Source organism: Chelon labrosus (genome assembly GCF_963514085.1).
Source record: "Chelon labrosus genome assembly, chromosome: 20".
Lineage (NCBI taxonomy): Eukaryota > Metazoa > Chordata > Actinopteri > Mugiliformes > Mugilidae > Chelon > Chelon labrosus.
In genome coordinates, this window is record NC_140353.1 from 3,664,962 (window position 1) to 3,686,159 (window position 21,198).

The 21,198-nt window shown below is 43.8% G+C and overlaps 2 protein-coding genes across 6 annotated transcripts in view; one reads left to right on the forward strand and one right to left on the reverse strand.

Moving 5' to 3' along the window:
• Nucleotides 1-1,971, forward strand: part of trmt61a (tRNA methyltransferase 61A) — a 31,130-nt gene extending 29,159 nt beyond the window's left edge. For both annotated transcript variants that reach the window (XM_084568704.1, XM_084568706.1), the window contains one exon: nucleotides 1,824-1,971. In XM_084568704.1, the coding sequence (XP_084424830.1) occupies nucleotides 1,824-1,960 (137 nt within the window). In that variant the 3' untranslated portion in view covers nucleotides 1,961-1,971. The remainder of the gene's footprint in view (nucleotides 1-1,823) is intronic.
• A 3,378-nt stretch (nucleotides 1,972-5,349) lies between these two features.
• bag5 (BCL2 associated athanogene 5) lies at nucleotides 5,350-21,141 on the reverse strand. Of its 4 annotated transcripts, none has more exons than XM_084568699.1 (4): nucleotides 21,059-21,141; nucleotides 11,989-12,885; nucleotides 10,673-11,254; nucleotides 5,350-9,691 (listed from the first exon to the last, which is right to left on the reverse strand). In XM_084568699.1, the coding sequence occupies exons 1-3, from the start codon at nucleotides 21,112-21,114 to the stop codon at nucleotides 10,714-10,716; spliced, it is 1,494 nt and encodes a 497-aa protein (XP_084424825.1). In that variant the 5' UTR covers nucleotides 21,115-21,141; the 3' UTR covers nucleotides 5,350-9,691; nucleotides 10,673-10,713. The 4 variants fall into 4 exon arrangements, with proteins under 4 accessions (XP_084424825.1, XP_084424826.1, XP_084424824.1 ...); XM_084568700.1 differs by adding an exon at nucleotides 16,654-16,914 and having other exon boundaries at nucleotides 5,350-11,254; nucleotides 21,059-21,121; XM_084568698.1 differs by having other exon boundaries at nucleotides 5,350-11,254.
• Between the last annotated feature and the right edge of the window lie 57 nt (nucleotides 21,142-21,198).

Genomic DNA, 21,198 nt, shown 5'->3' on the forward strand with positions numbered 1-21,198 from the left:
CATCCTCAGGCTCTGCACCACGTCTTGGACATTTTGCCTCTTCTAGTGTCTGAGGCTTCTTTCGACTCATCCTCCTCTTGGTCTTGGTCCATTCTGGATGTTGTGTTTGTCATGACATAATCCTCGTCAAATTGAAAACACTCTGTCCTCCCATAATCCCCGTGTGTTTATTTCTGTCCCCTCCTCCTGATGCTCTCTGGCCTCGCCGTCTGATTCTTCAGGTCATGATGTTGACATATGACAGCTGTAAACATGAATTCAGTTCAGTTCAAGACACTTTACAAAACTGAAGCAGAAACACACCAAACATTTTATCAGGTGACCTTTAGCTCTTAAAGCTAACAAAAATAACTAAGTTACCTGTAAAGCTAAAGCTAATAGGAGGCAAATGTTCTGTCCAACATGCAAAATATTATGAGACCCTTTTTCATTTCCAAATCTATGGAACTTGAAAAAACTAAAGCTTAAACAGGCAAAGCAATAACAGTTAAACGCTGAAGCTAACTGTTAGTTTTTGCTGGTAACTATCTTCTTGTCTGGGCTACATGACCTTTAGCTCTTAAAGCTAACTAAAAAAAACGAAATGACCTGGAAAGCTAAAGCTAATTGGTGGCAAATGTAAGCTAATGCTGGTGTTGGCTACCATTTCCTTCTTTGGGGTATAGCATTTTGATGCTAACAAAAACACTGCGTACCAACAGAGCTAAAGCTAATTGTTGGTAAATGTTAGCTAATGCTAGTTGGTCTCTTTCTAATCATCATCTTGGTTTTGGAGGCTTTATTTAAAAAAATAGACATTAAGGCATTAAAGCTCACAAAAAGCTAACACTGGCAAAGTGTCAGTTAAATCAGTTAAATCTAACCAATGGCTTCGGTTAACTATGTTAGCAACCGTCTTGTTTGATCTGAAGCTAACAAAAAAGCCAAAGCAATAGTTGACCCCTAAATCTAACTGATAGCTTGTGTTCGCTACTGTTAGCCACCAACTTATCGTTTGCTCTACACGATTTTAAAATTAGAAGGCCTTAAACCTGGCAAAATAAGCTAATATAGCTGTTATGCTAAAGCCAATTTGTGGCAAATGTTAGCTAACGTTAGCTGTTAGCTTCCACCCAAACAGCTTGTCTTGGGCTCAGTATTTTTCACCACTGTCTGACACTGTAAAGATAAAACTAGTTGCTGATTAACTGATATAATAATAATTAGTTGCAGCCCTTTTTGACTAAGTTAATAGTCTAGCATGCAGTGTTTAAGACTTAATATGTTAATATGACTTGTAAGATGTCAAATATGATAACAAATCAAAACGTTTTAATCAACGCTTTCCTATTAACGGTAAATCCATTTATTTTAACTACACTTGAAGGCCCTTAAAATCACATTAGGTCTGGGTTAAATGTGTGGAAATTACCAAACACAAGAGCTTTTTAACTTCTTGAACTATTTAAGCACTGTTTTGTGAGTTACCGATTTTATGGAGTTAAAATAGAACACAGCTGTCCTTGAAACTGGGCTAACATGAACGCTAATTAGTAACAGGCACGCCTTGCTTCCACCTAGAACGGGTGCAAATAAGGTTATACTGAGTACACTCGAACCCTAGACTATATCGTTCAAAAAGCTTTTAACGGCCTGCATGAATGCGACTCAGTGCTATTGTTATGGTGCCGATGCAGTCAAACATTGTTAGCGTTTATCACTTCTGTGTTGAAGATTATGCAATCATTACAGCCTCGGAGCTAACTGTCGAAAGTATTCTGCAGTGTGTGTGTGACTGCAGCCCTGCCCAACTCACTTTATTTACCCTCCTGCTTCCCTGACAGACCTCCCTGCAAAAATGAGTGTGTGGTGTCCTCTACTGGCCGCATGTGAAACACGGATGTTGTGTACTTTGCTCGTCCACCAGCTCTTCAAGGTCAGGCTCACTTTGGGATCAAGTAAGTGCCCTCTTTACTTTTAAAATCGCCTCTCTTCTTGCTTTACTATCGGCTAATAATGTTTTGAAAAAGTTGCAATGCTCAGTTGAAAGATACGCAATATAGACAACTCCAAGAAGATGCAAAAAAGAGACACAAAAGACCCAGGAAATGAGACAAAAATACACAAAACACTTAATATAAAATAAAGACACAAAATGACCAAAAATGGAAACTAAAATTACCAAAAAGAGACACAAAATGACCTCAAAAATACTCTACGTGGCCACAAACAGATGCGCAAACAACCCAGGACACATGAAACGACTGCAAAGCGAGATCAAATAATATAAAATAAGCACAAAGGCACACAACACGATCCCAAAGAGACCACAAACAACAACAGAGAGACACAAAGTTGCCATAAATACACACAATTGCCGCAAAGAGGCTTAAAATGATCACAGAAACACAAAACCAAATGAGACATGACCACAAAGAGACAAAAAAGACACAAAAAATACTCTAAATGACCACAGAGAGACACAGGAAGTGACAAAGACGAAGAAAATTACCACAGTGGACATAAAACACGCACAGAGAGACACAACATGACCATAAAGACCCATCTAGTTTTGACCGCTGTTGACAATAGACTATAGCTTCAGCGTGGACATGAGATGTGGGCAGCACAAACAGTGGATATTTCTTCACATATTGTTCCTCTGAATGTCTGAGTCGTGTTTGTTATAAGGGAACGAACAGAGGTGTGTCTCTGGAGCTCAGACAGCTCTGTTTTAGGCAACGAAATGACTCCTTGTTTGCAGCAAAATTACAGGTTTCCTCCGAGGACGACACCCAGACACGCTGACGAGCTGCTCTGCACAAAAATAAACGTATCTGAACAATACCGGCTGCTATATTCACGCTACCCCGACTGCACGTACATCCTAAGGGATTCATCTCATCATATTTGTAGCGTAGTTTGGGCTGAGAAGATTCTGATAAGATTTTACAGCAGAGTGACGAGAGCTAATTAAAGCTTTTTAGCCCTGTCTGCAGTGTTCCAGTTAACTTGAAATATCTCAACATCTACAAAACAGAATGGGCCTAAATTTAGCAGAAAATCCATAAAGAATACTTTTTTTAATCTTTATTTGCACTTTGCGAATAAAAACAACGGCTAAATCATCCCTGTGCAGCCGACCTCAGGGTATCTCTGAAGGACGTGAGCTTGAGCTAGAAGTTACTCTGTGATGACCGACCACAGTGTGAAAGGTCAGCTGATCCCACACATGGAGACTCTCTCTAACCGCGAGGCCGCCTCCGCACTGGAAGCTGGAAGCTGGAAGACGTGACTGTGGTCCAGTCTTTTCCCCCGATGTCCTCATCACTGGAAAAACCCACATGAACATCTGAGCTGCGCTGCAACGTCGGCACTTAAAGGAGTGCGATGACATTTCTGACCTTTAGCGAGCTCTGCGTTCATTTTTAAATGTCAGGGATGAGCTGGTGTTGAGGCCCCTGATGGTCATGACTAAAGCAGGGGTGTCAAACATGCGGGCCGTGGGCCAAAACCAGCCCACCGGAGAGTCCAGTCTGGCCCGTGGGATGAATTAGCAGAGGAAGAGGAGGAGAAGAAAAATAAGGAAGGAAGGAGGGAGAGAGAAAAGAGGATAAGGAGAAGGGGAAGGAGGAGAAGAAGGAGGATAGGGAGGAAGATGACAAGGAGAAAGAAGCAAGAAGAAGGGGGAAGAGGAGGAGGAGAATGGGGGATGAGGAACAGAAGAAGAAGAAGATGAAGGAGGAGCAGGAGAAGTAGATGGGGAAGGAGGAAGATGAAAAGGAGGAGGAGGTGGTGGTGGAAGATAAAAATGAGAAGAAAGAATTAGATGAAAGAGGACAAGGAGAAAGATAAAGATGAGAAAGAAGGAAGACGAAGAAGAAGGTGAGGAGGAGGAGGAAGGGAAGAACAAGGAAGAGTTAAAGAAGGAGAAGGACGAGGAGGATGAGAAGAATGAGGAGGAGAAGAAGAAAGAATAAGGAGGAAGGGAGATTAGAGGATGAGGAGAAAGAGAAGGAGATGGGGAGGAGAAGGAGGAAGATGAAAAGGAGAAAGAAGAAGGGGGAATGAGGGGGAGGAGAAGGGAGAGAATGAGGAACAGAAGAAAAAGATGAAGGAGGAGCAGGAGAAGTAGATGGGAAGGAGGAAGACGAAAAGGAGGAGGAGGAAGATAAAAATGAGAAAGAAGGAAGAAGAAGAGGAAAGGGGGAGGAGAAGAAAAAGATGAAGGAGGAGGAAGGAGGAGAAGTAGATAGGAAAGGAGAGGAAGATAAAAATGAGAAAGAAGGAAGAAGAAGGGGAGGGGGAGGAGGAGAGGAAGAACAAGGAAGAGTAAAAGAAGGAGGAGAAGAAGATGGAGGAGAAGGAAGGAGGACGGGGCGAAGTTGATGAGGAAGGAGGAGAAGAAGAAGGACAAGGAGGAAGATGAAAAGAAGAATGAGGAGGAGAAGAAAGAATAAGAAGGAAGGAGAAAGAAGGAAGAAGAAGGGGGAACAGAAGAAGAAGATGAAGGAGGAGCAGGAGAAGTAGATGGGGAAGGAGGAGAAGAAGGAGAAGGAGGAAGACAAAAAGGAGGAAGAGAAGGCAGAGAAGGAGGGGAAGAACAAGGAAGACTAAAAGAAGGAGGAGAAGAAGAAGATGGAGGAGGATGGGGAAGGAGGAGAAGAAGAAGGAGTATGTGGCCCCTGAACTAAAATTAACTTGATACTCCTGGACTAAAGTTAGCATGTTAGCGTGCTACACTCTTCTAAGGTGTTAGTTTCTTATTATTTTGTGTGAATGGGAAACTAATGTCAGGATAAGACAAACGATAGCATGCCCAATTTTCGTCTTTTCCACACATATTATGACAAAGTATGCTAACATGCTAACGAATTCCATTTGTCTCCAGCTAGGTTGACCTTGCTAGCATACCACTATCGGTATGCTATGTGAAAGAAGTAATTTTACTAGTCCTGCTTTAAAACATTAGCATGCTAACATATCTCCCAGGCACTGAATGACATGGCGTAATTGTAAACACTTCAATCTGAGAATGGTCTTACATTAGCTTAAAGGACCTCAGAACGCTTGATTAGAAACCAGATATTGGTGCAGAAACTCTATTACCGAGGTTGTTCTTGCAACAAACATCTTGTCAAACTGTCCCTGAACGAGACACTCAACTCCCCACTCAACTCTGGATAAGAGCTAAAATTTTAATGCAGTAGGGTGAGTTTGTGATGCAGGAAATGTCTTTTTTTTTCTCCAACGTCCCTTGGCAACGCTATATATTTTCTTTAAATAACCCTTAGTGGGCATTGTACCGTAAATCTTTGCTGACATGGAAAGCTTCAAGACCAGAAGAAAAACACACTGACCACACGCCGATGAAGACACCGCGTCTTTATTTTGCATTGGGAATACAAACTCTAAACACAACCATCCATGGGGCATTCACACAACATATTTATTGTTTTTTTTTTTCCAGTGTTGGTGTGCTTTTTGTACAAGCGCGTCTCGGGAGGAGAAACATCGAAAAGCCTGTCACAATCAATGCAGTTAAAGGCGACGTAAGAAAACGTACATTTAGAAAAAATAAAATACCTTTTCCACCTGTGAACACATTCCTGTCAGTTGCAGAAAGAAAGGCAAAGCAGTAACAAACAAGAGCGACCAAAAAAAAAATAAAAGTGCAAAAAGTTCAGCAAGGAAAATCTTTTCTCTTTTATTGAATTTCTAGTGTTTGTTTTAAATTATCAGCGGCGGCAGCCTCAGTAATGTAGACTTTAGATACTGTAACACTGTGAAGAGCTAGCAGTTAGCTAGCAGTTAGCTTAGCAAAATGACTGGAAAAGACCTTTACCTTTTAAACATTAAAGTAACATGTTATATGTTAAGAAGCATGCTTAACATGTTTTCGTAGACAATCCTCCATTAGATTTCCTGATGAGCAGTTTTGAAGCTCAGCGTGGCGCCTCCGGCCGTCGCCATCTTGGCAGTGCGATACTTCACCTGGACCACTGAACTTTCAGCTAATTCAAAAATGGTCAGAGGCGGTGCTCAGCTGCCATAATTTTTACACTTATTTACTATTTTATCCATTTTCAACCGCTAATAGATAACTAGCTTACTGCAATTCTGCAAATAATTGTTAAATTAAAACAATTAGTAGACATTTGGATGCTAAAACCATCTCCGTTCCCCATGAAACTTCTGCTGCCATCTTATCAGTTATCAAGTCCTTATTATAAGAAACTTTGGTTCTATAAAATACAAAAAGAAGAAGAAAAAAATAAACATTCCTTCACGATTACATTCAACCCCTAAAGGAAAGTCGACCCTTTAAACCTCCTGCAGCTCACTCAGCGTGTTTGTTGTTCCGTGTAAATGCATCGTCCTGCAACAGGGCAAGTCTCCGAATACCCGCTGGATCTGAATCTTTTAAACCCTTGTCTAATGGACTCCAGAGCCACCAAGTTCAGACACTCGACGCCCCCCCAAGCTGCTTTTAGCGGAGCGGCTATGTGCTGGGGCGGGAGGTAAAACAAGAGGCAAGGAGAAGACTGAAATGATTTTATGTTCAGGTTAGAGGTTTGGAGGCTGGTTCAGATTTATTATAAGGGATTATTTGCTCTTTTTAGATTATCCACGATTGGAATTTCATTGTTAAAGTCATGTTTAATCTGCCAAATTTATGTAATTAGGAGCTTACGATTGCAACGTTTACATGGACACTAGTATTCCACTAATAATCTGATTAAAAATGCCTAATTTTTTAGCGTCCGTGTAAACGCTCACGTTGGTTCCTCTGATTTGAATGACTGATCAAACATATACTGTCCATGTAAACGTAGCCAAGTGTCTGGACCCGAGTCTCTGGAGTTAATATTTGAAAACAGCAAATGAAAAATGCATTTAAAGAAATTAACTGAAGCTTTAACACTTCTTTGGAATGAATCATCTTTGTTATGACCTCTTTCTCAGCCTCACATACACTGCAGGGACGTCTACTAAAATATAATCTGTGAGCTGTTTTAAACTGATGAGCCACAGAAGCACTGTTGGGATATGTTGACAATAAAGACATGAATAAAATACATCTTCAGCTTCATCTTCTCAGTAGGTTTTTGGGGTCTTCAACTATAAAACGCCTTCTTTTTTTAGTGTAAACACATATAAATGCAACAAAAGCTGGTTGTACAACACTGATCCATCCGTTCAAAAGTGAAAGCGGATTATAATACTTTAAAAAAAGTAAAAATAAACTGTGTCCGTACACAAACATCACAGTTTTTAGAGGAGCAGTGGTGATATGGACAAAATCTTTAACTTCAGCAAAAACATTTAGAGGAGCGGAGCTTCGTGTCGCTGCTGTCTTCAGAGTGTAAAGCTGCACGGCTTCGAGACGCTGTGAGACGACACTTAAAGATCTAGCCAACATTTCTTTATACAGTGTAGAGCTTCTTCATAAACTATTCAAACGGACATTTCAAAAAGGAATAAGTGTACATGTTACTGCATACAAAGAAAGTGAACTTAAGGTGTGTCCGGACTGGTTTGGTCTTAGAGAGAGCACAAGGTTTCGCTGCGAGAAAGCATCTGTTGCAACAACGTCCGGGCAGACTGGCGATGTTTAATGACCACCGATTAATCTAATTTCCTCCCGTTGTGAGTCAGCCGTCTGCCCGCGAGGCCGAGCCAATGCAAAAATGCTTCCAGTAGCAGCTTAAAGCGGATAAAAAGGGTCTGCGGGAGTTCACCGGAAAAAACACAAAAGCAGCGGAACAGGACGACGTTCTCGGCAGCTGGGATGAACAACGAAAAACATTTGCTCCGGCTTTGTTGCCACTCGTTGTGGTAGAAATTATCAGGACGTTTGACGCTTTAGTTTGTCTTCACACTGCAAGCAACCTCACGGAGGTGAACTCAGCCAAGAAATGTTGGACGCACTTTGCATGAGCTGCCAATCAGATAAGATCGGTCGACTTCTACTTCTTTCCCCCGCTGAGGTATTTTGGTATTTTTAATTTGTGAGCAAGCTGGCGGATACGTCTTCCACTTGTTGATGAAATAATCTCACCTCAGAGTCCATGAAGGAAGTGTTTTGGAGTCTTTAAAAGTCTGATCAGACCAGGTATTGACATGCAAGCGAAAGGATCTTTAAACGTGATCTGAAAATGATGTGTCTTGACCCACTTGTTGAGATCCAATTGAGTCCACTTGGACAGCTGCGCTCTACTGCTGTTTCAGAACCATGAACAACACGCCGTTTGTCATGTGTGCGCCCTGACATGAGGACATGATACAAACTGTGGAACTTAGAGTGAAGATTTACTTGATGTTAGTTACTTTAGAGACCAGCACCAAGCTCAGATTTTAACTTGCAACCTGGAAGTGTCCGTGTTTTCTAGGACGTCCCGTGTTTTCACACCGCTGAAAGAATTTGATCGCAAGTGGTCCGGATCCACCTCCAGATGTGGTCTGAGGAGCAGTTCGGACTTGGTCATTTGAATGCGTTCTCCACGTTTGTCTGGTATCTCATGGTATATCCAAAAAAGGTTCAAAAAAGGCAACTGGACTTGTAGTTCTAGTTCTAGGGGACTGGTGGGAAGTCTGAGGTTTAAATAGGAACCTATTTAAACCTCAGACTTCCCACCAGTCCCCTAGAACTGAAGAAGCTACTCGGATGAGTGGTGAAACGTCTTCTCAAAAAAAACTCTACAAGTCCAGTTGCCTTTTTTTAACCTTTTTTGGATTCTCCGCGTTTCCAGTCACAAGTAACCAGACGAAAATACTTCCTTCACAGTTGACATTTTAAATGCGCCTCCAGATCCGATCACAGTTGGGCACCAACATCATTTGAACAGGAGCAGTAGGATATTATAACAGCTGTTGTCACTAATGGATCGCTATCTACTGTTGTTTCAGAACCAAGAACAGCTGTTTGTTGTGTATGCCAACAGCACAACCTTTTACTTTATCACATCTACGTATATTATTGAATTTTCCTTCAGCATTTGACAATTTTTTTTTTACTTAGGTACACTATCCTACATTGACACACCTGAGGAGAGAAGATTAAGCTAGCAGACGGGTCTCCATCTACTGGTAAAGATCATCGCGATTGGTTTGATCGCCTGCCGTCTACTCCTGCTCAGAAGCGTCTCCACAACCATGTCTTCCATTTTGGGAGGTAAGCAGGAAGCTGTGAAGCTGTTTTAACTGTTTCTGTTTTTACCCGCGAGGCTGCTTGCAGTGTAAAACCACTAATTCATTGACCAGAAGATTCTTGGGGGAAGAAAATTTGCGGATTTTTAAAAAGACTTCTGACAAGTTGTGCAAATTTCTTGTGGCGACAACGGCCAAGGTGCTCTCCGTAAACACATTCAGTGCTCAAGTGTCCTCATTCGTGTGCATTAATGCAGAAACAAGCTCGCTCTTTATGCACTACAAGGCTGCTTTTTTTTTACGCGAACAGGTTCAAAGGGAAGGTTGAAAATAAAGGCACAGATATTTGGACTTCATCCTCGCTCTCCCTTCCACTCCAGCAGCAGCAGCAGCGACGGCGGCAGCAGCAGCTCAGAGAAGTTTCTGGAAGGCTCCGTCGACTCTAATCACCGTCAAAACCCTCCACCGCACAGGAACCCGACTGTCGGCCCTGCGATATTCAGCCTTGATGTGTCAATCCGTTGGATAGCGCCGCCTCAACCTCCCTTTCCTCTTCCTCTTCCTCCATCAGTAGAAAGCAGTGGGTAGAAACAAAAGGGAAAAAAACAAAACAACGCAGCAACATTTTCGCCTCCATTCGCCTTTCTCTGAACCTGATCTTTTTATAGCTGATCGTACAGAGTCACAACAAACATTTCAAACGAGACAGAAGAACAGCTACACAAGCGGGCGAGGGGGAAAGGATTTCGTCTTAAACACCTCGGTTGGAAACATCTGGACACAGATTCTACTGTTGACTGTTTTTTGGGGGGGGAGTTGACATGCTACCGGAGACCTGGACCGAATGCTGAGGGGATAAAGGAGTAGAGAGTGACCTTACATCCGTAACACAAACTCCCACTGTTCCCTGTCTAATTACATTTCTGTTTAAACACAGATTGCCTGGCTTGAACACCAGCTGGTGCCTTTCACCTCGAGAGTTCACCGCATATTAAACTAACTTCCCGTTTACCAAATACAAAATGCAGCAAAATCAAATGACTTTTTTTGTCACCTAAAAACCCGCAGGTGTCAGCCGCTCATTAATTAGGTCGCTGTACGTAACACATGCTGTCTCCGTTAGCAACAAATTAATCAGGCCAGACGTGGAAGCCGCCGCTCGGCAATCCACCGCGCTCACATAATCTGTCAATATCGAGTGCAGTCGGGAGGATACGACCACTTTTAACAGGCATTATTTAGTGCTTTGGCAGCAGGCTTCCACAACCACACGCCAAATACGACGACGACGACGACTCAAACACACATACATACAAGCGCGCACACACACACGCGGGAGATATTAAAAGAAATCTCCAGGAAAAGAAGTGTGTTTCACAAAAAAAGGAGTTCTGTGTTCCTCAGCAGGGTCGGCCATGACTACCACACAGAGATGACAGAGAAGCGCTGCTGCAGTGCATTCTGGGGATTTGAGTCAATATTTACAACCCATGGGATGATAACGCACCAGTTTCTTTCTTTTTTTTTTTTTTTATTTACATACATTATCAGCTCCTTTCGTTCCTGCAGCGACGTCCCATCTTGTCAGTACTCCCACTCGTCCGTCTTCATGTCCAGGTAGTTGAGAATGTTCTGGGCGAACTTCACCGCCTGCTTCCGCGCCACCTTGGTCGACTCGTCGCCCTGCGGGTCCACGGCGTCCAGCGCCAGCAGCTGTTTGGTGAGCAGCTCCTCCAGGATCATGTAGCTCTTGTCGACCCGCTTGCCGTCGAAGCCCAGCACCTGAGCCTGGAGGTCCGAGAGGCTCCCGAGGACGAGCCACACGGATCGATGCGACGGGTGCTCGCTGGGGCCCGGCTGGCGGCGGGCGAGGGCCTCGCGGAGATCCAGGAAGGTGATGATGGCCTGGACCTCCACCACGGCGCGGCGGCGGGCCTCTCTGATGCACGGGTTCTTGGCCGTGTCCACCTGGTCCAGGTGCGTGAGGAGGCTCTGCAGCTCGGCTTTGGGTCTGAAGCCGAGGTCGCCCATCGCGCAGTGTCGCAGCACGCCCTCTCTGAGGTGGGAGACGTGAGCTCTCACGGCCTCGATCTCACGGATGGAGTTGTTCTGCGCCAAGTCGTACCTACGGGAACAAACACTGCATCAGTACCTTGAAAATTGCTGTCGTCGTTACTCGCTGTTGGATCAACCAGAACGAGAGACTGTCTTGCAAGTACAACCCTCCTGCTTATCTTCAACAAAGACAAGTGGACATGTTTTTTCCTTGAAGAAGTTTCATCCAAGTTTCTTTAGTTCTAAAAGACTGGTGGAGGACTTGTGACCCACAGATGTGCCCAATAAAAACTTGCTTTCACATCTATATTTCCTTGTGATTCAGGAAGTATAAGATAATGTTGCATCTGCTCTTTCTGTGATTGGAAAAAAATTGGATTTCAGTTAACGTTTGGGTTTGGGAACCACGGTGTAAAAGCAACTCATTGGTGTTACTTGTGCATAACATCCCATGCTCTGATCTCGCCTTATTGTCTGGCTCCAGGTGCTTTGGATCGGAGGACATCTGCAGCGTGAGGAAGCAACTCTGTATGTTAATGTGAGATTTATTTCCAACTATTATGTTTTTTTTTACTCACCCCTTAGAGATAAACAGTTTCAAGACTTAATATGGCAAAGAAAATGGAGATTAAACACGAGAAAGTGTCTTAAACTGTGACACAATTAAGGTTCCCAAACTTAAATCTGAATATTTACAGGTTATATAATAATAAATATCCTCTAACATTATATTACCATGAAATTATCTGACATTTTATAGAACAATACATTATTTTAAATTAATCATGTATATTTTATGCCCACCTGCGTGTGTCTTCTCCCTCCCCCTCCAGGTCCAGATGTTTCAGCAGCCCGTTTATCTCCTCCACGACCTGCTTCCTGTAATTCCTGATCGCCGCGTTCCCGGAGACGTCCAGGGCGTCCAGCTCCACCTGCATCTCCGTCAGGATGCGAGACAGGTGGGCGCAGCTGTCCCTCCCGCTCAGGCCCATCAGCAGGGCCACCAGCTGACTGCGGGCCACGCTCACCTTCACCATCACCTGGTTGATGCGGTTCACGGCCTCGTGGGTGTCGCCCGACAGCGGCAGGGAGAGCATCTGCTGCTGCGTGCGTCCTTCGATCACATCCTGCACGGCGCACAGGCGTGTTAGCGCGCGGTAGCGAGCTTTGCGGAGCGGCACCCTCCCCTCGGTCTTCACCTGGGTGAGCCTCAGCACCAGCTCCTGCAGGGCGTCCACCAGCTCGTCGTTGATCTCTGCCACGCCGCCGGCTCGCTGCGGAGCCACCACTCGCTCGTCCACAAGCTGCCGGGCCTGATTGCTCAGCTGCTCGATTGCCAGGCGAGACGGGTGGGTGGCGTTCTCCTCCAGATAGCGCAGGAGCCCCTCCACCTCCTGTGCGGCCCTCTTTCGTGCCCCCTGCAGCTCCGGTTTGCCCTCCGTGTCCACCTGGTCCACATCCAGCAGCAGCCTGGTCAGCTCTCGCTCCAGACGCTTGTAGTCTCGGTCGTCCTGCAGGCCGCTGAAGGTGCAGACCTGCGGCCCCAGAGACGCCACCTCCTTCTGGACCTCGTACAGCCTCATCATGGCGGGGTGCTGTGCATGGTAAGGCTGCTGCTGCTGATCCATCGGGTGTTGCTGCTGCTGCTGCGGGCCGCCATGGTCCATCCTCTTCCCGCCATCAAAGGGCTTCCCGAACAGGCTGCGGAAAGGAAAGTCAGAACAATGAGCAACACTCAGAGCCTCAGAAGACCCTACAATGTTGTCTGCTGGCCAGAATGGGCAGATCCCTTCTTAAGTTCCTTTTCTTATTGTTACAGCCAGTGCTGGTTGAATAGGACCTCCCACTAAGGTCTGGATCGCCGCCAAAGCTGCAAAGACAAACTCTGAGACCTCTGCCAAGCACTGGAATCCCCACCAGAAGAACTGCACACACTACTCATTATGAAAATTAATGTGGCATTAGTTTGTGTGGAAGATAATCCAGAGACAAGACGCTACATTTACAAGATATGACCCTCCAACGCAGCCCCTGGAGCCAAAGAATCAATAAACGCAATATTGAATGTCTACTGCAAAGGAAAACTCTAACACCGGTTTTTCTTTCATGCCAACAGTGCGTTTGCTAGTCGGCGTTCCAGGCTCTGGTTTCCCCGGTAACTTGTTTATTTCTGATTTAAACAAGCAGGACATAAAAATATTGGATGGAGCCCTAGCTCTTCTTCTATCTGAAAAGAAAACACCGTCTGGCACCGATGCCGCCTCTCCATTCAAGGTCACATGAGGCTCCGGGCTCGGTATCCGAACTTTTCTTGGCTAGGAAAATTTACTATTAGCTGGGAGGCTAGGAAGAGCTGCTATTAGCTGGGAGGCTAGGAAGAGCTGCTATTAGCTCGGAAGCTAGGAAGAGCTGCTATTAGCTGGGAGGCCAGGAAGAGCTGCTATTGGCTGGGAGGCCAGGAAGAGCTGCTATTGGCTGGGAGGCCAGGAAGAGCTGCTATTAGCTGAGAAGCTAGGAAGAGCTGCTATTAGCTGGGAGGCCAGGAAGAGCTGCTATTAGCTGGGAGGCAAGAAAGAGCTGCTATTGGCTGGGAGGCCAGGAAGAGCTGCTACTAGCTGAGAAGCTAGGAAGAGCTGCTATTAGCTGAGAAGTTAGGAAGAGCTGCTATTAGCTGGGAGGCTAGGAAGAGCTGCTATTAGCTGGGAGGCTAGGAAGAGCTGCTATTAGCTGGGAGGCTAGGAAGAGCTGCTATTAGCTGGGAGGCTAGGAAGAGCTGCTATTAGCTGGGAAGCTATGAAGAGCTGCTATTAGTTGGGAAGTTATGAAGAGCTGCTATTAGCTGGGAGGCCAGGAAGAGCTGCTATTAGATGAGAAGCTATAGAGCTGCTATTAGCTGGGAGGCCAGGAAGAGCTCCTATTAGCTGGGAAGCTAGGAAGAGCTGCTATTAGCTGAGAAGCTAGGAAGAGCTGCTATTACCTGGGAGGCCAGGAAGAGCTGCTATTAGCTGGGAGGCTAGGAAGAGCTGCTATTAGCTGGGAAGCCAGGAAGAGCTGCTATTAGCTGGGAGGCCAGGAAGAGCTGCTATTAGCTGGGAGGCCAGGAAGAGCTGCTATTAGCTGGGAAGCTATGAAGAGCTGCTATTAGCTGGGAGGCCAGGAAGAGCTGCTATTAGCTGGGAAGCTATGAAGAGCTGCTATTAGCTGGGAAGCTAGGAAGAGCTGCTATTAGCTGTGAGGCTAGGAAGCTGGAAAGAGCTACTTTAATCAATCCCCGTTTCTCTTGTCCTGCTCTGGTTCTCTAAGAGGATCAGCCAATCAAACTGATCTAGTTGACTCACCACGGCAACATAAAGTGACTGAAAAGTCGCAGAAAGAGGTCCAACCAACGCCAACGGTGCAGGACACGCGGTCTAAGCTAAGGCAAGAGCTACCCGCCGACGACCCAACACTGGAAAACATCCGACTGGTGGTTGGGTTGCTTTGCAGGTGTGGCTAATAAAGTGAAGTCAGTGAGTGAAACTCTGTTCTTAAATCAGAGCAATGAGGTCAAACTACGTTTCGAAAAACAAGAACACCCACGTGGCAACCGTTCAGAGTATCACCGAGCGCTCCCATCAACCTCGCCAGCTGACAGGATGCTGATAGCGCTCTAATCCACATTAAAAGCATCCCGCCTGCCCGTCAACCTTTAAACACTGAAAATAAACAGAGCTGACCAACACCCAAAAGCCTTCAACACCCTGGCAGGGAGATTAAATGTGTCACAGGTGCCTCAGGGCTGTCGAATGTGTTCCCGGCTCAACACCTAGAAAAACGCCATCAGCAAATAAGAGTCTGTTCCTCGGTGGGTTTGAAATCCAGCATGCCAGAGCAATGCTGATTCAGGCTTCTGCGCTGTGAAGCTTCTTTTCTCAGTTTTGCGTCGGTTTAAATGGAACAACTTTAGCGCTGATTGACAGTTTTCTACCAGGAAACGTACGGACTATAAACAACGAGAAAACAATCTGCAACAACAATCAATTCACCCACGTCGAATAAAACCAATCTTCATACTTCCATAGTTATTTATTGTCCTTTGGGATCTGTTCCCAGCATCTTTGTAGTCATTTTACATCTCTTTGTGGCCATTTTGGATCTCTTTTCCATCTGTTTATAGACCATTTGCGTCTCTTTGTGGTTGTTTTGCGTCATTTTAAGCCATTTTGTGTCTCGTTGTTGTCGCTTTGCTTCATTTTTAATCTCTCTGCAGCCAGTTTGTGTATCTCTTTGTGATTGTTTTGCATCTCCTTGTAGTTGCACGTCTTTGTGGACGTTTTGTGTTTCTGCTTGTGTCTCTTTGTAGTTGTAGTGTACGCCTAAATTGTCGTTTTGTGCTTTTTTCTTTGTAGTTGTAGTCGTCTCTCTGTCGTTTCTAGCTGCTGTGCATGTGCACATTTCTGCCTCTTCGTTGTTTTGTGTAATTTTTAAGTCATTTTGTGGTAATTTTATTGCAGCAGTTTTGTATCACCACGCAGATATATGCTGCCCCTAACAGTGAACTTCTTGTTGCCATAGCAAATCCACACTGACTCTGTCTGCACATATATATCAAACGCACACATGAGAAGAAAAAAATATATAATAAGACACTGTCAAACTGAGCCGAAGGTGTAGAGCTGCCCTCTGACCCTACAGGGGCCTGAAGCTCTACCTCAACGGCCTCAAGCAGATGCAGACGAGGAACGATATTCAGCCTGATGTGAACTTTCTACATCTAGAGGGTGAGCGGTAAATACAGGTTTAAGATGAGCCAACCAGAACATGGCTGTGAGAGGAGATGCAGCATCAGCGTGACAGGCTGTCATTATTATCGTGGCCGAGGTAGCCTAAAAGCAAAGTGAGATCGTTGCACGTAAACACTTTAAAACCCACAACGTGACGCCTGGTTATCCACAGCATCAATTATGCTTATTAGAATTGGCAGGATTATGCATCAGCGTCCCCCCCAAAGCACTTTTATGTAAGAGGGCGAGGGGCTGGGACGCAAGCCGAGCCAGAGCTTACAAATCTGAGCATTTATTAGGATAATCTCAGGAAAATCCACTCCAGCCTGGCGAACAGCTTGATAGCTAGGAGAGACAAGGAGGAGGAGGAGGAAAAAAAGAAAAAAGGAGGCTGGTGCAGGTGATTTGAAAGCTGGGGTTAGGAATCAGGCTCCCGTGAGAGAGGGCTAACAGAGGCTGCAGGTATCATCATCATCCAGCAGCTCCAATCTCTGTAAGCACCTTCCCCAGCTCCTCGCTGCCTGCACCGGTCCTGCTGCACGGCTTTTGCGCATTATGTCACCGCATATATGGTTGCAAAAAGGGGGGTAATCTACCAGAACCAGAACCCACACCACCACCACCACCTCCAGATCTCCATCAGCTGTCAGCAGCATCCTCTCCCTCACACACACACACAAGCACACACACAGCTGCATTATCTCACCTTTTCAAAACGCCAAACACATTCGCGCACATTTCTGCGGATGTCTGTTTCCATCAGCCAAAGCAGGTGGAAAAGAGATCGCGTGGGTGGAGGGATGGGATGGATGGATGGATCCAGAATCGAGTGGAGGTTTCGGTGATGCTCCGGTCACAGCTTCAGCACCCGGAGACCGACTGAGCTGACTGAGAGACTGCGGTCAGGCTGCCGTCGCCCCTCCCACAGCCTCAACCGAGGGTCTTCCTCCTCTGCCCTCTAAAGCGCCTCGGTTTAAAAATAAATATCTTACCGGTGCTTACATAATATTTAAAGTAGGGTCTAAATTTAACAGCAGAAGCCTTGTGTTCAGGGAGAAAGCCATTGTGTGTGTGTGTGTGTGTGTGTGTGTCGGTGTGTTAAGCTAGCTACCGATGATCACCTGACTCAGCCCCACCTCGGCCAAATAACTCCAGTTTTTTGGGGGGCGGAGGTCTTCACAAACAAGCACAACTCGGACAGTTTCACTCTTACCTGCATAACCAGCGAACAGCCATCTGAACTGTGGCGGAAAAGTGCGCACCTCCTCTAATTAAAGCAAAACATTAGCCCACCTAGCAACCTTCTAGTAGTTACTTTCCTGCTCACGACTATGAACTAACACGGAGTTCGTCTGTGCTCGACAGAATTACACCAGCGCCGTTTTATCGGCGTCAGTTTGACGTTTTCGGGTAAAATACAGGACTCGGTGTTTAACTGACGCGTAATAAACTCTTACACATGTGGAGGAATATTACATAAACGGATTATCTAAAGGATGAAGGGATTTACTGTTTTTAACCTAGCGCAAGTTTTGGTTGTCCAACTGTAGGTGCGCTCCATATAGCCGTGACGCCGTGCCGTTTCCACGTAGCTGCAAAGGCGGGCAAACTAAACGGTGGTAGCGGTTTGATTTTAATTATTAAAGCTTTAGCAAATATATTAAAGTAAAATTTCTACCTGGATTTAGCCACAACAATCTATTAAATGTCTTAAATTTACACTAGTAGTTTAATATTAGCCTGGTGGAAGTGGAATAACTATTTATATCCCTCATATTAATAAAATCTAATGGAGAAATTGAGTGCCATGAAAGGGTTAGTGCTTCTGTATGTATGCCTGTCGGGAATGAAAAATGACTTAAAAATCTTAATTGAATATATGAACACAGAAATGACGAAACAGATAAGTAAATAAAAGTAAATATATTAGGCATTTTAAAAGAACGCGATTCTCTTTTTTCTTGTAGTAGACCCCTTTTGTGTTATGAAAAATGATGGCGCTTTTAGTGGGCGGGGCTTAGCTGGAGGCAAAACAGTATGACTATCAGTTTGTATCGGCTTGTATTTGACAATGGTGGAGGAAAACTTTTTTATTACAATTATTATTATTGTTATTATTATTAATAATATTATCTGAATATGTACGACACTCACTCTCTGGGACAAAGATTGTTAATGTTAAGGGAGCAGACAGGTCGACCCTACTCAATAAGAATAGATGAAGAAGCTGACAGGATTACCTACTGAGCACCTGTCGTACATTTACAGGTGAACTGACAAAGATTTAACAGAGGAATTTGTGTTGAGTGAGCCGAAGTTTTGCCTAGCTAGCGGCAAGGCTGGGAACCAAACACTCATCAGACATGGGTTATTGTGAACCGAGCCAACGGCTGCATCTGGACAGCCTACTGCGCTAGCATACAGCATAGCTAGGTAAGTAACCAACTATGAAGTTGACTATATGCTAATGAATATGCTAATGTATGCTAATAGGCTAATACTTAAAAGCCAAATGTAAAGAAATGTGTTAGCGGCTCTATGTTTAGCAAAACATAAAGTAAATGAAGCTTGATAGCGAAATCTAATGTTAGCTAACTTTCTATAGTGGGAGCTAGCAAATGCTATTTTGTGAATGCACACACTAGCATTCTTGATGTTCGATTCGTCTTGGTCCAGTCATCTCGTTTTATCGCGTTTAATCACAGGTTTCTGCGATGGTTTTGACTCAGAGTGGCTGCTGGTATACAATAAAATTTCAGTTTGGAGCTATTAATCGTACTTCTCCGATTCTGGCACAACTACAACACAGCAGGATGTCATGTTAGCCCCCAGCTAACGAGCCGTGACGTAGCTCTGACGTAGCTAACTGAAGGTTAGCATAGCTAGCATGTGTCATGTGGATTTGATTCTGTCTGGTTCACTAAAAGGATCAATTCTGCTTTTGACTAAGGGTTAGTCCACCCGTTTAAATATCATACAGACCCAGAATGCCATAAAAATAATGAAATGAAAAAATTAAGGGAAAAAAAAAACATGAAAGCAGTAAATATTAACAAATGTGGAAAAAAAATACGGAAATGCACGATTTAAAATATAAAAACCTATACATTTTGAAATGTAGAAATCAATTAATATAAAAACAAATAATTAAATACAGGAGAGGTTTTGTCCTCCATATAAATGCGTAATTTGTGTCGGTGAGATTTTCAAGCGCACCCATGCGCTGGCGCTGTGCTCACGTGACCCAGCGGTTGGTTATGTGCAGAGAGACGTGAACTCGGTGAAAGTTAGTGTACGTTAACGACAAAAAAAAAAAACTCTCTGATTTGTCACGGTGACTGACACTATTTATTATATTTAAGACGCCGGTTAGTGACGGTTATTCAAAATGGCCGCCGGAACAACAGCAGCAGCAGTAGCAGCGGGACGTTCAACATGGAGGAGTTTGTGTTGTTTCGTGCTCAGCTCTCTGCGTTCACACCGGTTATCAGCAGCACGCAGCCGGCTCTGTAGCTCCGGACAGGCCGCTTAGCAGGACGAACCACCGGAGGTTCATAATACAGTATAACTGTTAATAACTACTGGTTGTTATTTAAGTATTTTTACATTTAAGGTGTAACAATACTTCATATAGAATTAAAGATAATTGCATTCAAAAAAAATCCTTTTAGCTAAAATATTTTCAATATTCATCACTAATACCTGTGCATTTATTTATTCAAGAAAATGAGTCAATATTACATATCTGCAAAAGTAAGCTAACCCTTCTTTTCAGTATCTGCTGTAACATCATTGTGCAGCAATAACAGCATCTAAAGGTTTCTGGTAACTGCTGACCAGTCATCTACAGTGGCTTGGAAGATGATTTTTAGGACCATGTCCACATTATGTTGTTTAAACGAGCAGAAATGTTCTTTTTGGAGAGCAGTGTCTTTGTCCTTGCCTCTCTGCCATCACACCGTGGTTGTTCAGTGTTCTCCTGATGGTAAATTTGTGAACATTAACATGAGTCAATGTGAGAGAGGCCTTTAGCTGCTTTTAAGTTCCCCTGAGTTCCACTGTGACACCTCAATCTAGTATAGAGTGATCTTTGTTGATGGATCACTACTGTGGAGGGTAACAGTCGTCTTAAATCTCCGCCATTTGCTCTCAGTCTGGTTTTGTGTATTTCAAACTCTTCAGAGATGTTTTTTTTTGCGACCCTTTTCCAGCCTGATGAGCAACAACAACTCCTTTTTTTTTTTTTTAGCTCCTTAGAAAGCTCCTTTGCCCGTTGCCATCATACACTTCCACAAACATGTGTTGTGAAGATCAGACTGTGGTAAATCCATGATTCTATTTAAACAAAACAGGCACCGAATGGCACCTGAGTCTCATTACGCTGACGGAAACACTTCTGAACATATGCCTTGAAACATGGCCTAGAAATTAACTTGTAATCCAAGAGGTGCACTTCACCCCATAGATATGTAATATTGGCTCATTTTACTGAATAAACAAATACCTAAATATAGGTATGACATTTCAGTTTCATCTCTTTGATTGGGTTCTCCTTGTCTAACCTCACGACTTGTGTGAACATCCACTGATGTTTTGAGTAATTTATATGTAGAAATGTAGAAAATACTGTTAAACGGCACTGTAAGATAAAATATTCAGTACTTCCTCTCACATAAGTTCTTTTTTCTTGGTCAAAACAATGTGTGATTAAAAGATATCTCTAATTAAAAAATATGTATTAGTAGTATTTAAAAAATAAAAGTATTTCACGTCAAGATTTCACACTAATAATAGTTATGTTTTGAAAAGTGGTAACTGTACCTGGCAAGTATGTGTAGTATTTATTTTTTAAAATATTTATATATTTAAAAATGTAATTATCTTGGTCAAAACAAATGAAATTAAACATTATACACTAATAAAATAAAATATAAATTTTCCCTATTGAGAAGTAGGAACTGTACATGTCAATTACATGTAGTAGATTTACTAAATAAATAAATAAATACAAATATTATGCTTTGAAATATAATTAAAGTAGTAGTTGTTATTATCTCTAAGAATAATCAAACTATTTACTATTTAAACTGACATGTTTTCAGGATCTCTACCTGCTTCCTGTTCTCTGAGTCTTCGATGGTTTCTTTTTCCTCGCTGCTCTTCTCATAGTGAAGTCTGCTCTGAAATGATAAGCACTGGATGTCAGATGCTTTTTTTTTTTAAACGCACATGACGTCTGTGTGAGCAAAAA